Source organism: Aquarana catesbeiana, linkage group LG03 (genome assembly GCF_042186555.1).
Source record: "Aquarana catesbeiana isolate 2022-GZ linkage group LG03, ASM4218655v1, whole genome shotgun sequence".
NCBI classification, from domain to species: Eukaryota; Metazoa; Chordata; class Amphibia; order Anura; family Ranidae; genus Aquarana; species Aquarana catesbeiana.
This window is the reverse complement of record NC_133326.1, coordinates 68,774,489-68,789,578: the sequence shown is the minus strand read 5'-3', so window position 1 is coordinate 68,789,578 and position 15,090 is coordinate 68,774,489. Positions and strand designations below refer to the sequence as shown.

The 15,090-nt window shown below is 43.1% G+C and overlaps 1 protein-coding gene across 3 annotated transcripts in view; it reads left to right on the top strand.

Moving 5' to 3' along the window:
- The window catches only part of SLC24A5 (solute carrier family 24 member 5), a 112,646-nt gene extending 98,192 nt beyond the window's left edge, over positions 1–14,454 (top strand). For all 3 annotated transcript variants that reach the window (XM_073618673.1, XM_073618675.1, XM_073618672.1), the window contains 2 exons: positions 359–460; positions 14,110–14,454. In XM_073618673.1, the coding sequence (XP_073474774.1) occupies positions 359–460; positions 14,110–14,432 (425 nt within the window). In that variant the 3' untranslated portion in view covers positions 14,433–14,454. The remainder of the gene's footprint in view (positions 1–358; positions 461–14,109) is intronic.
- Positions 14,455–15,090: the final 636 nt, after the last annotated feature.

The window sequence follows — 15,090 nt, the reverse complement described above, 5'->3', positions numbered from 1 at the left end:
TGAATGCAGATGGCTTTTCAAAGCGCAACAATAATATAAAAACTAGTCCTTAAACTCTTTTTAGAACTATATGTCTATCTAAGATTGCCATGTTACAACTGAGACTTATCCAACTAAGTTTGGTTCACTGTGTCTAAAATGTTACTATGGTGTATTGTAAAAGAAAAATGCCTTCTTTTTTTCCATCTGCTGCCTTTCTGAAGATGTTCAAATCTTGGTTAAAAAACTGTATTGGCTAAAAGCACAGGCAAAAGTTATAAGTGCCCTAATGGGGTTTGTAGCCAGGTGTTTTCATTTTTTGCAAACATGATTTTCATATTAACCCAGCACTTACATTTATTTTATCTATTACCTGCAGGTGGAACCTTTGGTATCCCAGACACTGTGATGGGCCTAACATTACTAGCTGCAGGAACAAGTATACCTGACACAGTTGCAAGTGTTCTTGTGGCAAGGGAAGGTAAGGAACAATTATTCTACCTAATTTAATTCTAAATGCTGTCAGTTCTGCCCAAATAATACTAGTAATTGGCTTTCCAAAACAGCTATCACAGAGATGATTGGGTCTGTTCTTGAGATCAAACAAGCACAAACCAAAGGTCATTTACCTGCCATGCATTCAATATGTGACAATACGAATCCCAGAGTCTAGGCAAAAAAAGAAAAGAAAAAATAACAGATTAGCAGTTACCAGTAGGTAGGGATGAGCTTCGAGTTCGAGTCGAACTCATGTTCGACTCGAACATTGGCTGTTCGCAAGTTCGCTGAACAGCGCAAGTTCGCTGAACAGCGAACAATTTGGGGTGTTCACGGCAAATTCGAATGCCGCGGAACACCCTTTAAAAGTCTATGGGAGAAATCAAAAGTGCTAATTTTAAAGGCTTATATTCAAGTTATTGTCATAAAAAGTGTTTGGGGACCTGGGTCCTGCCCCAGGGGACATGGATCAATGTAAAAAAAAGTTTTAAGAACGGCCGTTTTTTCAGGAGCAGTGATTTTAATAATGCTTAAAGTCAAACAATAAAAGTGTAATATCCCTTTAAATTTTGTAACTGGGGGGGTGTCTATAGTATGCCTGTAAAGGGGCACATGTTTCCCGTGTTTAGAACAGTCTGACAGCAAAATGACATTTCAAAGGAAAAAAGTCATTTAAAACTACTCGCGGCTATTGCATTGCCGGTCCGACAATACACATAGAAGTTCATTGATAAAAACGGCATGGGAATTCCCCACAGGGGAACCCTGAACCAAAATGACGTGGGGGGTCCCCCTAAATTCCATACCAGGCCCTTCAGGTCTGGTATGGATATTAAGGGAAACCCCAGGCAAAATGAAAAAAAAAACGGCGTGGGGTCCCCCCAAAAATCCATACCAGACCCTTATCCGAGCAACCTGGCAGGCCGCAGGAAAAGAGGGGGGGACGAGAGAGCACCCCCCTGAACCGTACCAGGCCACATGCCCTCAACATTGGGAGGGTGCTTTGGGGTAGCCCCCCAAAACACCTTGTCCCTATGTTGATGAGGACAAGGGCCTCATCCCCACAACCCTGGCCGGTGGTTGTGGGGGTCTGCGGGCGGGGGGCTTTAACAAGGGGACCCCCAGATCCCGCCCCCCCCGTGTGAAATGGTAAGGGGGTACAAAAGTACCCCTACCATTTCACTAAAAAACTGTTAAAAATGACAAGAGACAGTTTTTGACAATTCCTTTATTTAAATGCTTCTTTCTTCTATCTTCCTTCATCTTCTTCTTCTGGTTCTTCCTCCGGCGTTCTCGTCCAGCATCTCCTCCGCGGCGTCTTCTATCTTCTTCTCCTCGGGCCGCTCCACACCCATGACATGGGGGGAGGCTCCCCCTCTTCTCTTCATCTTCTTCTCTTCTTCTTAATCTTCTTCTTTTCTTCTCCGGGCCGCTCCGCATCCATGTTGGCATGGAGGGAGGCTCCCACTGTGTGACGGCGTCTCCTCTTCTGACGGTTCTTAAATAATGGGGGCGGGGCCACCCGGTGACCCCGCCCCCCTCTGACGCATGGGACATGACGGGACTTCCCTGTGGCATGAAGATGAAGCAGAGAAGAAGATGAAGAAGAAGATGAAGAAGAGAAGAAGATGAAGAGAAGAGCGGGAGCCTCCCCCCATGCCATGGGTGCGGAGCGGCCCGAGGAGAAGAAGATAGAAGACGCCGCGGAGGAGATGCTCGACGAGAACGCCGGAGAAAGAACCAGAAGAAGAAGAAGATGGAGGAAGATAGAAGAAAGAAGAAGCATTTAAATAAAGGAACTGATCACTGGCATTGGTAGGCACTGATCACTGGCATTGGTGGGCAATGTATGCTGGCATTGGTGGGCATGGCATTTTATTTATTTGTGGCACTTTATTTATATCTTGTAATCAGGCAAATGATTATCAGTGCCCTGATTACTTCCCTAGCTGTCCCCCTGTGAGGAGATGCCGCTGATCGGCTCTCCCCTCCTCCCACTCTGTCAGTGTGAGGCGAGGAGAGCCGATTTCCGGCATCTCCGTGTTTACATGTGGCCGGCTGTGATTGGACACAGCCGATCACATGGTTAAAGAGCCGCAGACGCGGCTCTTTACACAGATCGGTGTCGCACCGTGTCCTAGCAACACGGTGCGGCCACGATCGCCGCGGTGCGAGCCCCTGCGGGCGCTTAAGAGCGGCTGTTCTGTGCCTCCGTCATATGACGGTGGCCCTGAACAAGAGCTGCACCGCCCCGCCCTGCCGTCATATGAGTAAATGTTGTCATGCCTAAGTGTCACCACTGGGGGCTGTATGGAGCACGTACCTTCTCATGCTTTGCTCAGAGATCACGCTGTGTCACAGAAGCAGCAGACTTTTTTCCTCCGGCTAGCAGGCAGACCTCCGGTAGGTTTGGGGGTTTTTGCTTCCTCCAGACCCCCCCCCCCCCCCCGGGCTGAACTCTTCCCCTTTTCATGAGGCTGCCCTCTTTCACCGCTCCTACTCGGCGGTGGCTTCCAGGTCTCCTCCACGCCATCCCTCCCTCACTCACAAGCCAATCCCGTCGGATCAGAGGCCCGTGCTTGCGCAGGAAAACTTTTTCTTTGAAAGAGAAAGGAGAGGGGGGTGTGATGCGAGGTGGGGGCAGGACTTAGCTCAGTGTTGGCATCCTCCAACGCGGGAGTGTGTTTTAAAAAAGAAACTCCATTTGTGCTGGCTGCAAAATTGTCAGAGAGACATAAGAACAAAGATGAGCATGAAAGAGGTTTTGGTGACACAGGCATTTCCTATTTGACACATTTACTATTTGCATCAGACTGAGCATTAATAGCAGCGGCAGTGGCTGGACTATTGCTCAAGCAGTGGATGCGATTTCTTCTGGTAGTACCTCTGCTTTGTGCATTGGGCTAAGGTCAGAAGGGGGGGTTGAAATACCCCAAAAAAAGAACTAAAAGGGTCTCCCTCAAGCTCTGGAAAGCCTACTCATCTCTACAAATGGCATCCTCCCCTGAGAGGGGGTGGCTGGTCAGAGTGTGCATCGGGGCCATGAAATGTTTGCAACTGTTTTCAACATTGCAGCCCCTGTTTATTTTACTAAAAAGATATTTTTTCCTCAGCCATGATTGCATCCCAGCGTGGGTCAAAATGCGACAGGTTCTCTTACATTGCCCGGGACCCTCAAACTGAGAAACTAGGGGCGGGAGAAGACGAATTCCCTCAGGGGACCGTGGTGAGGCTGATGACTCCTCTTCTGAGGTGTCAAATGCGGGAGAATCAGCTGTTTCAATCTTAAGATTAATGGTGTAATTTCTTGCTGAATGGTCCGCTCCACATTTATGAACCCTTAACTGAGTGTTTGGGTTCGCTAAAGCCTCCTCAAGCTGTGCATACCTTTTCCTGTCCATTCATTGCTGGAAAAGCTTTTTTGTATTTGAGAGGATCACCCAGATGAGCATTATTTTCCCTCCTAAAAAGTTTTCACACTTTATCCTACGGTGGCGGAAATTCACTAAGTAGGGTATACCAGCAATTAATGCTGCTATATCCTCTGTGAATAAGAGTTTGACTTGTCCGGCAGACAATGCTCAAATGCTTAGGGGTCCAACGGATAAAAAGTTGGAATTCCTATTAAAAAAAAAACCCACTTTTTTCTCTGGCAGATTGAGTGTCTCAGTCTGCGCTGACAGTAATTGCTTGATCGCTGAGAGACCAGTTTAAACAGGTGTTCAAGGTTATCCTGCTCAGCAGGCCCAGGATCTGACAGCTTTATGTTTGCAATAGTTGCTATGAGAGATTCTATCCTTCAGGCCTTGTGCCCTTCGCTAAGCACCATGCAGAAGCTCCTGGATAGTCTTCCTTTTTGCGGTGAAACAGCTATTTGGGGATTTTTTGGATAATATATCCAAAGAAATTCTAGTGGAAAAAGTACCCCTTTTGCCATTTAATAAAAGGAGTAAATGTATTTTTGTTTTAATGCTCCTTCTGTGCCAGGGGCATCAGCCTCCAGGCAGTCACAACTGCTTCTGCCGTCAGATTCGAAAGGTAATCCTCAGAGTTAACCCAAGGGACAAAAGAGGTCTTGGGAGAGGAAACCTACAAGATACTGAAGCCTCGTTGTGAGAAGCCCCCCCCGCTCGCTTAATAGGGGGAATTCCTCTGCAGTTCTCAATGATCTGGCAGGAAGAGTGTCAAGACGAATGGGGGACTTCCTCAATAGGTCCAAGGTACAAGCTGGAGTTCCAAGAGTTCCCGTCTCCTCGTTTTCTCAGATCAAACGTTTCTAAGGATCCAGAGAAAAAAAGTCTTTCTCTCAAGCATTGGACCATCTTTTGGCAAAAAGTGATCATGGTGGCCCCCATGTAAGAGCAGAGGTTGAGGTTTGGTTAAATCCAAATGGACATTCTGGATCTCATAAATCTAAATTCAATTCCTGAATATAACCACTCTTTTTTTGCATGGAGTCAATCCAATCAGTTATCTCCATCCTACAAGGAGGAGAACGTCTGGCGTCAATCAGTGTCAAAGATGCATACCTTCATATGCCTATTTCCTCGCTCACTAGTAATATCTACTTTTCAAGGTGCAAAATCTTCATTTTCAGTGTGTAGCTCTGCTTTCCGGTCTAGTTACTGCACCTTGAGTATTTACAAAGGTTCTGGCCCCTCTTCTAGCCAGATTAAGGACCCAAGGACCATAACGATTATGGTTTACCTGGACAATCTGTTCTTGATAGTCCAGTCAGTAGCCCGCTTAGACCAAAGTATGGTCACCACATTCAACTACCTGGAATATCTAGGTCGGATTCTCAGCCTAGGAGAAATCTTCTTTAAAACCATGAAAAGGGCTAAGATACTTGGGCCTGATCATAGGTACACCCAGAAAAGGGTATTCTTGCCCCAGGCAAAGATCAGCGCCATAAAGGAACTGATTTAGGTGGTCGAAGCAAGATGAATTCTTCTATTCAATTTTGGCATGAGGTTGTTGGGAAAGATGGTGGCTTCATTCGAGGCCGTTCCTTCTGCTCAGTTTCATTCAAGACTGCTGCAAAACATTATCCTATCGGCTTGGAACACAGGGTTCAAGCTCTAGATTCCCAATGGGTCTGACTCCAAAGCCTACGGCCACATCACCCTGAAAGCGTCCGATCTCGTCTGATCTTGAACCACCTGGAAATACCAGGCACTGTAGGCTGGGTACACGGGAGCCTCAGTTTATGGTCAATATCCAAAAAAGGGGAAAATCCTTCCTTCAGTTACCACGGAAATGGCCCAGATCAAAAATGACCTTGCCCATTATCATTCTAGAAATTCAGGCAGAGCACTTGGTTCTGAGGGGCTGAATGTTCAGTTTACGGTATTGTCCTGCCAGGATTCAATCAGACTATGTCACAGCAATGGCCTATATTAATCACTAAGGGGGCACAGGAAGTTGTGTGGCCCAGAGAAAGGTGAATCATATCCTATCTTAGGCAGAAAACAATGTACTTTGCCTATCGGCGGTCTTCATTCTAGGAATAGAAAATTGGCAGGCGGACTACTTGAGTCGCCAGCAGTTGTTCCCGGGAGAATGGTTCCTTCACCCCGATATCTTCCTGTCAATATGTCAAAGATGGGGGATCCCAGACATAGATCTGTTTACGTCCAGGTTCAACAAAGAGATCGACAACTTTGTGTCAAAAACAAAGGATCCGCTAGCATGCGGAACAGATGCCTTGCTATTCCCGTGGAAATGGTTCTCACTGATTTATGCATTCCCTCCTATTCTGCCTGCGTCCACGACTTCTTTGCAGGATCATGCAGGAAGGGAGGTCAGTTATTCTTGTGGCCCCCAGCGGGGCCCAGGAAATTTTGGTATGCAGGGATCGTAAAGATGACAGTAGGGGACCCATGGACCCTACTGCCACAGCCAGACCTTCTTTCGTAAGGTCCAGTATTCCATCGTACTTTACAAACGCTAAATTTAACGGTTTGGCTATTGAGACCCACACTGAAGAAACGTGGGCTGTCAGGTTCAGTGGTTTCTATCTTGGTTAATGCAAGAGAGCCAGCCTCCATAATTATATATTATGCAGTCTGGGAAGCATATGTCTCCTGGTGTGAAACCAGGGGTTGCACCCCAGGAAATAAGTCGAAGGTAGAATACTTGACTTTCTGCAGATGGGGTGAGAAATAAAGCTGGCCTTAAATGCTTTCTAAGTCTTGGCCTTATCGGTATTATTTCAACGACCACTTGCTTTGCTTTCTTTGGTTCGTAACTTTATTCAGGGGGTAACACGGCTTAATCCCTGGTTAGGTCACCCCTGAACCCTTGGGACTTGAATTTAGTTTTGGCGGCATTACAAAACAGCCTTTTTTTGGACCTATACGACATATTCCCTTGGTCCTTTTTTGACAAGGAAACAATTTTTTCTGGTAACCATATCTGCTGCAAGGGTATCAGAATTGGCTGCTTTTTCTTGTAAGGAGCCACATTATTTTTGTTCTCAAGGATAAGGTAGTATTGCATCCTCATCCTAACTTTTTACCAAAGGTAGTATCAGGTTTTTATCTAAACCAGGATATTATTCTATCTTCATTTTTTTCCACAACCCTGTTCTACGGAAGAAAAATCTCTACATTCTCTTGATGTGATGAGAGAAATCTACTTAAAGATGACTGCTCAGATTCAGAAAACTGATGTTTTGTTCGTATTGCCTGAAGGTCCTAAAAGAGGATAGGCAGCATTTAAAATCTACTATTCTAAATGGGTTCGACAAATAATCGTTCTAGCTTATGGTTTAAAGAGGTAGCTTCTACTCTCTCAAATCGAAACGCACTCCTCTAGGGCTGTTAGTGCTTCGTGGGCAGTGGATCACCAAGCCTCCATGGCTCTAATCTGCAAGGCTGCAACTTGGTCTTCAATCCATACATTTACCAGATTCTATCAGGTGGATGTAAAAGACATGAGGATGTCACCTTTGGGCGCAGTGTACTGCAGGCAGCAGTACAAGTCCTCTGATCTCATGGTGCCCTACTTTTGTTGTGTCTCCCTCCCCTCAGTTGGCATTGCTCTGGGACATCCCACATAGTAATTACTATGGCTCTGTGTCCCGTGATGTACGATTAAAGAAAATAGGATTTTTATAACCGCTTACCTGTAAAATCCTTTTCTTTTGAAGTACATCACGAGATACAGAGGTTATATAGGGAGGCAACTTCCTGTTTAGGGTGTGCCAGTATCCAGCATCGGAAGGTGGACTATAACCTACATAGTAATTACTATGGCTCTGTGTCCCGTGATGTACTTCAAAAGAAAGGGACTTTACAAGTAAGCTGTTATAAAAATCCTATTTTTTTTTAAACCATCCCTGCTGATACCACTGCTTGTGGAAGGGAGTTCCACATCCATACTGCTCTGACAGTAAAGAACCCTCTACGCAGTTTAAGGTTAAACTGCTAATCATCCAGTTTCAATAAATGGCTGTGTATCTTTCCCTATGTTAGAATCACCATTAAGGTATTTATATATCGCCATCATATCTGCTCTCCAATGGCTCCTCTCCAGGGAGAATGAGTTTAATGCCCGTAGTCATTCCTCATAACTGAGGTCCTCTAGTTCCTTTACTAGTTTTGTTGCCCTTTTCTGGACTCTCTCTCCAGTTCCAGCAAATCCTTCCTGAAGACTGGTGCCCAGAAATGGATGGCATACGCAAGATGTGGCCGGACCAGAGTCTTAAAGTGGCAGAATTACCGTTTTATCTCTGGAGTAAACGGACAAGTGAGAGGAGACATGAAGAGTGCCTAGGGGGTAGAAGTAAAACTAAAGTTAGCCAAACTCAAGCTATGTCTTTTAGAAGATTTTGTTATATCTTAGGACATCCTCCAAAAACTGATAGTCAATGAAAAAGTTCAAACTAGAGGGTTTGCCAGTCTAATACGTGAAGGACAAGAAAGATAATGAAGGAGAGAAAAACAAGAGAGTAAAGAAGTCAAGGGAAAGGGGGAGGAATGAGCTAGGAAGCAGAAAGAATCAAGAGAAGGTCAGGGCGTAGGGAATGGTTGGGAGTCTCCCCCTCCTACCACCACCAAAAAGAACCAAGTTTTAAAAAAAAAAAATGTCATGCTTGACAGTAGTTGGCTCCTCCACTTCCTGATTTCTTTCACTTTGAGCCACAGGAGTGTAGAGGGAGGTGACAGATCTTTCTATTTTAGTGGGATGCTTTGAAAAGATAGCAGAGGATCTACCTCCAATAGGTTCTTGCACGGATGCAGGAGTTATGAAAGGGAAAAAGAGATGGGTCCTCCAGGAGTACATAATTTGTAAACTTTAGAGGTTTAGTCTGATAGATCACAAGAACGGTTGTAGGCAAAACCTGAATATATGGAAAATAGTTCCCTTTTAACAGGTTACATCTAAAGCAGTGTTCACATGCTGGGGTAAAGTTTAAGGTACCACCTTGTTAGGATTTTATAATTGGTTTCCTGATATTTGGAACAGTTCAAGGATCTTAATATTTACTCTGGGAAAGCAGAGCATGAAATGAACCCTCTTTTAAACAAAGAAAAATGAGGGTTGCCAATAAGTATAAAGATCAGTTGGGGGCTAAAGGTCTTGAAAGCAGTGGCACATATGCTCAGTCTCAGGTCTACTATGGGATGAGATTTCAGCAACAGGGAACCTAGATAGAAACGTATGGGATGGGCCTGTTCTAGTGCCACCCATAGTTTAGAGTTTTAATGTTTGCATTGGATTAGAAGACAAGCTACCTGATATTTGTCATATGAAATGGTTATACCCCATATTTTGTTTTGATAAGTAGAGAGATTGTATAAGTGAACATTTATGCCAAGGCTGCTGAATTACAAATTTATTGAAGAGTGTATTGCCCTGCTTCAGGAAGCTTGCGAGGATGTGGAATGGCGGGGCCTGCAAGAGATATAGGAACTTGCGCAATTGTGCCATAGTATTAATATCACAGCAGCCAATCCAGGTGAACATCCCCAATTTTTCACCCCAAAAGCAGGGTCCAAACCTTGTGCAGAAGGGGTGGGAAGTAGAACCTTCTCTAACAGTAGTCAAAATCATACCATTGCTGTTTTCAGTTCTATTTAAAAACATGCAGGTTCTCTTGGGCATGCTTTAAGTGAAACTATGATATAGGTATTATGCATAACATTACAGTTGGGTGTACCTTGTACTTGTGCATGAATTGCCAGTTTGAAGCCACCCACAAGTCTTGAAATCTGTCTGCCTGTTGGGTTTAGTAGAGTCAGGATGTCTGTATAGACCGGAATGGACAAAAAAAGTGGACAAAAACCAGACCACAATACAGATGGACTTAAAATTGCATATAAACGCATTGCCAGATAGACATTCACCCTGCACAGGTTTCCTCTGAACTATAAAACACCACCTCTCTATGTTATGGAGGAGAGGGGGGAGTGTTCTGTAGTCCTAACTCCTTTTCTGTCCTAGAATGACAAAGCTGCAAAGTGTTGTCACCCAAGGACAAGAAGTGTGTTATTGGCAGGATTTCCAGAGCGAAATATGCCTAAGGCTCCATGCACACTAGTGTTTTGTTCTGCTCCTAGAAGCTTTTATTAGTTTTTTCTTCTCCTAGAAGCTAGATGTCCATGCACACTACTTTAGACTATTAGCGTTTCTTAAGCTTCAGCGTCTAGGAGCAGAAAAAAAATTGTTTTTGAAATGTTTTTCCAGCGGAAAAAAAATGCTGAACTCTACTAAACGCTATTAACCAACCAGTGTATAGCTAGTTAGTAGGAGTGAACCGGGAAGCTGGCTGCCACGTCCCTAACAGATGGCTCATCAGCTGTTAGACTCACTCCCTAGGTAACACAGTTAACCCCTTCCCTGCCAGTGACATTTACACAGTAATCAGTGCATTTTTATAGCACTGATCCCTGTATAAATGCCAATGGTCCCAAAAATGTGTCAAGTCTCTAATCTGTCTGCCATAATGTTGCAGTCCCAAATAAAAATCGCTGATCACCGCTATTACTAGTAAAAAAAAAAAAAAAAAAAAAAAAAAAATGCCATAAATCTTTTACTTATTTTGTAGACGCTATAACTTTTGCACAAACCAATCAATATATGCTTATTGCGATTTTGTATTACCAAAAATATGTAGAAGAATACACATCGGCCTAAACTGAGTAAAAAAATTAGCTTTTTGAAAAAAAAAAAAAAAAAAAAAAAAAAGGGGATATTTATTATAGCAAAAAGTACAAAATATTGTTTTTCAAAATTGTCGCTTTTTTTTGTTTATAGCGCAAAAAATAAAAAACGCAGACATCAATTTTATTTGGGTACAGCATTGCACGACCACGCAATTGGTAGTTAAAGCGAAACAGTGCCGTATCGCAAAAAATGGACTGGTCAATGAGCAGCCAAATCTTCCAGGGCTGAAGTGGTTAATAACCAGCTATCCACTGGTTGTTAAGGATGCTGGCGACCGCCCACTCCTTAACGAAAATGCTACTGCTCCTAAACCCTGCAAAATTGCTGAATATTAGCATTTGTCTTTAGCCAATGTTTCAGCAGTTTTTAAGCATCTAATGTGCATGGAGCCTAAAAGAGGAAACTAACGCAGCTGCCACATCTAAGCACTGGTAAGCTGCAATATATTAAGTTATATCTAAAACCAAAAACACAGGTTTGTTTTTTTTTCAGCTTAGGAATAACACAAATCTACACTTATTTTGGGTGACCCCTTACTTACCTAATTTTCATTAACAAAGTCCATTAATCTACAGTATTTCACCAAGTGCCCAATATACAGTATGTCTCTCATTATTATGACCCCACTCAATGTTTAAAGCAAATTTCTTGGCCTGTTCAAAGTTGTATTTTACTAAAGTAAATGTCTAATTCAATTTGATAGCAGCCATGCTTGCTAGACATCAACTGAATTTGCAATTACCCTCTCAAATATGCATGATGTTTTTGGGTGTTCTTGTCAATTCCATGTTATAATATTAAGAATACTGCCTAATGTATACCAGCATGTCATTTAGGTTTACAGCTCTGTTAGTGTGGTAAATTGAACAGACCCATGTTACATTAGAATGTTTTCAAATGTATTGGCCAATTTGCATTTTTGTAAACCAAAAGGCCTTGTCCTATTTGACTTTAAGCAGTGAAAACTGAAGGTGTCTATGTACAATAATCTAACTATGACATACAGTGCCGTGCAAAAGTATTCACCCCCTTGGTATTTTTTTGTGTTTTGTTGCCTCACAACCTGGAATTAACATGGGTTGTTTGAGAACATGCCCACAACTTGGAATATGTGTTTTTTTTTTTTTTTTTATTATTGTGAAGCAAACAAATAGGACAAAATAACAGAAAAGGTCAATGTGCATAACTATTCACCCCCCTAAAGTCAATACTTTGTAGAGCCACCTTTTGTGGCTATCACAGCTCCAAGTCGCTTTGGATAAGTCTCTGAGGTTGCCACATCTTACCACTGGGATTTTTGCCCATTCCTCCTTGCAAAACTGCTCCAGCTCCTTCAAGTTGAATGGTTTGCACTTGTGAACAGCAATCTTTAAGTCTGACCACAGATTTTCTATTGAATTGAGGTCTGGGCATTGACAAGGCCATTCCAACACATTTACATGTTTCCCCTTAAACCACTCAAGTGTTGCTTTAGAAGTGTGTTTGGGGTCATTGTCCTGCTGGAAGGTGAACCTTCATCCTAGCCTCAAATCACACAGAGTCGTACAGGTTTTGCTCAAGAATATCCCTGTATTTAGCACCATCCTCCTTTCCCTCAACTCTGACCAGTTTATGTCTCGACTGCTGAAAAACATCCCCACAGCATGATGCTGCCACCACCATGTTTCACTGTGGGGATGTTGTTCTTTGGGTGATATGTTGGGTTTGCGCCAGACATAGTGTTTTCTTTGATGGCCAAAAAGTTCACTTTTAGTCTCATCAGACCACCTTCCTAAATACATTTTGGGAGTCTCCCACATGCCTTTTCGCGAACTCAAAACATGCAATTTTGTTTTTTGCTGAAAGTAATGGCTTTCTTCTGGCCACTCTGCCATAAAGCCCAACTCTATGGAGCGTACAGCTTATAGTCGTCCTATGTAGAGATACTCCAGTCTCTGCTGTGGAGCTCTGCAGCTCCTCCAGGGTTACCTTAGGTCTCTGTGCTGCCTCTCTGATTAATGCCCTCCTTGCCCAGTCCATGAGTTTTGGTGTGCGTCCGTCTCTTGGCAGGTTTGCTGTTGTGCCATGTTCTTTCCCTTTGGTTGTGATGGTAGTCCTAGGGATCATCAAAGATTTAGATTTTTTTTTATAACCTAACCCTGACTTGTACTTCTCAACATTGTCCCTTGTTTGGCGAATTCCTTGGTCTTCATGGCAGTGTTTGGTTAGTGGTGCCTCTTGCTTAGGTGTTGCAGCCTCTGGGGCCTTTCAAAAAGGTGTGTATATGTAATGACAGATCATGTGACACTTAGATTGCACACAGGTGGACATCATTTCACTAATTATGTGACTTCTGAAAGAAATTGGTTGCACCAGAGCTTTTTATGGGCTTCATAACAAAGGGGGTGAATACATACGAACATGCCAATTATCTTTTTTTATTTCTGAAAAATAGTTTAATGTATATATTTTTCTAATTTTACTTCACCAACTTAGACTATTGTGTTCTGATCCATCACATATAATTAGATTAAAAAAACATTGAACTAAAGGCTGTAATGTAACAAAATAGATAAAAAGCCAAGGGGGTGAATACTTTTGCAAAGCACTGTAAAATCTAAGCTAGACCCTTTAAATATTGTAAGGTTTACCAAAATCGTTCAACCCATTAAAGTGTAGGTAAACCACAAAAATGAACGTGTTTTTTCTTCACTTCATGTTGATGCTGCCAGAAATCTTGGGAGCTAAAAGCTTCCTGAGCTAACTTTGCAGTCTGTTAGACCTCCTACACGTGGGTGTACTACAGCATATGCCCAAGTGAGGGCCATGTTTGCCTGCATGGGGATGCACAGGTATTCTGTATATACCTGTCCAGGCAGTCCCATTCATGTCAACTGGGCCACAGAGGCTGCACAGACATAACCGCTGTTTCCAATTTGACACCCGTGCATGTCCACAGCCCCAAATGCAGACTGTGGGGTTGATTTACTAAAACCGGAGAGTGCAAAATCTGATGCAGCTGTGCATGGTAGCCAATCGGCTTCCAACTTCAGCTTGTTCAATTGAACTTTGACTAAAAAAAACCTGAAAGCTATCCAGTTGTACAAAATTTTGCACTCTCCAGTTTTAGTAAATCAACCCCAATATGTGTTTAGGGCATTGCACTCGCATGGCTGTCCATTTGGGAGCAGCAGGCACTGCATCCAATTTGACATGAATAGGACTGCCTGCATGGAACACGTGTGCATCCCATCGGCCCTCACATAATATTTCAGGGAAGTGGTGTTCTGTAGTCCTGTTTTAGGTAACAATGCTGCTCCTCTATGGATACAGTACAGCGAGTACTAAAACAGGAAAAGGTTCACCAGGTAAAAATAAAGTTAAAGCCTAACAAAAGAAAATTAAGGCAAAGGGCTAGAAATTTGCAATTTGTCTATAGATTTACCTCTGTTAAAAGTGATCTTTTTGACTTGATTTCAGGTAAAGGAGACATGGCTATGTCAAACATTGTAGGCTCAAATGTGTTTGACATGTTGTGTTTGGGAGTTCCTTGGTTCATTAAGACAGTCTTTGTAGACCGTTCAACACCAGTGGAAGTGAACAGTACTGGATTAACATATACTACCATTTCTCTTTTATTTTCCATCATCTTTATATTTGTGGCAGTTCATGTAAATGGATGGAAGCTTGATAAGAAGTTGGGTGTGATCTGTTTAATAATGTATCTTGTTTTTGCTACTCTATCCATTTTATATGAGCTGGGAATTATAGGAAACATGCCTATACGGATGTGTGGTGACTAATAAACAATATAAAATATTTAAATCCTGTGTTATGTTTTAATTCATGAATTTGAGAGGGTGGAAAAATACTGTAACAGACGACCAAAAAACAACCAATTATGATAATTGTATTAACAAATATGTTTTAAAAACGCAACAAATATAATGGCTAGCTTGTGCTTGGCACCACTTCTGTGCCTTTTGGCTAAGATCGAGTGTAGTTTGTGCTTGGCATCAGCCCCTGTAAGTTTTTTTTTTTTTTTTGCACACAGGCACTTAAGCCAGTACAACGTAAATCCCAGTGAACTCCCCTCTGCTCAGGCACTGTGTACATCTATCTATAGACATGAATGGCTGCTGTCCTCAGGTACACGAGTACAGTGTATGGCCTTTTGCAAAAAAAAAAGCATGTTATCGCAATGCAGACATTATGAGCCCTTTCACACTGGGGCGGTTTGCAGGCGTTATTGCGCTAAAAATACCGCCTGCAAACCGACCCAAAACAGCCGCTGCTGTTTGTTCAGTGTGAAAGCCCGAGGGCTTCCACACTGAAGCGGTGCGCTGGCAGGAGAAGAAAAAAACTCCTTCAAGCCGCATCTTTGGAGTGGTGTATTCACCGCTCCTGCCCATTGAAATCAATGGGGCAGCGCGGCTATAGCCGTGCTATGCGAGCGGTTTT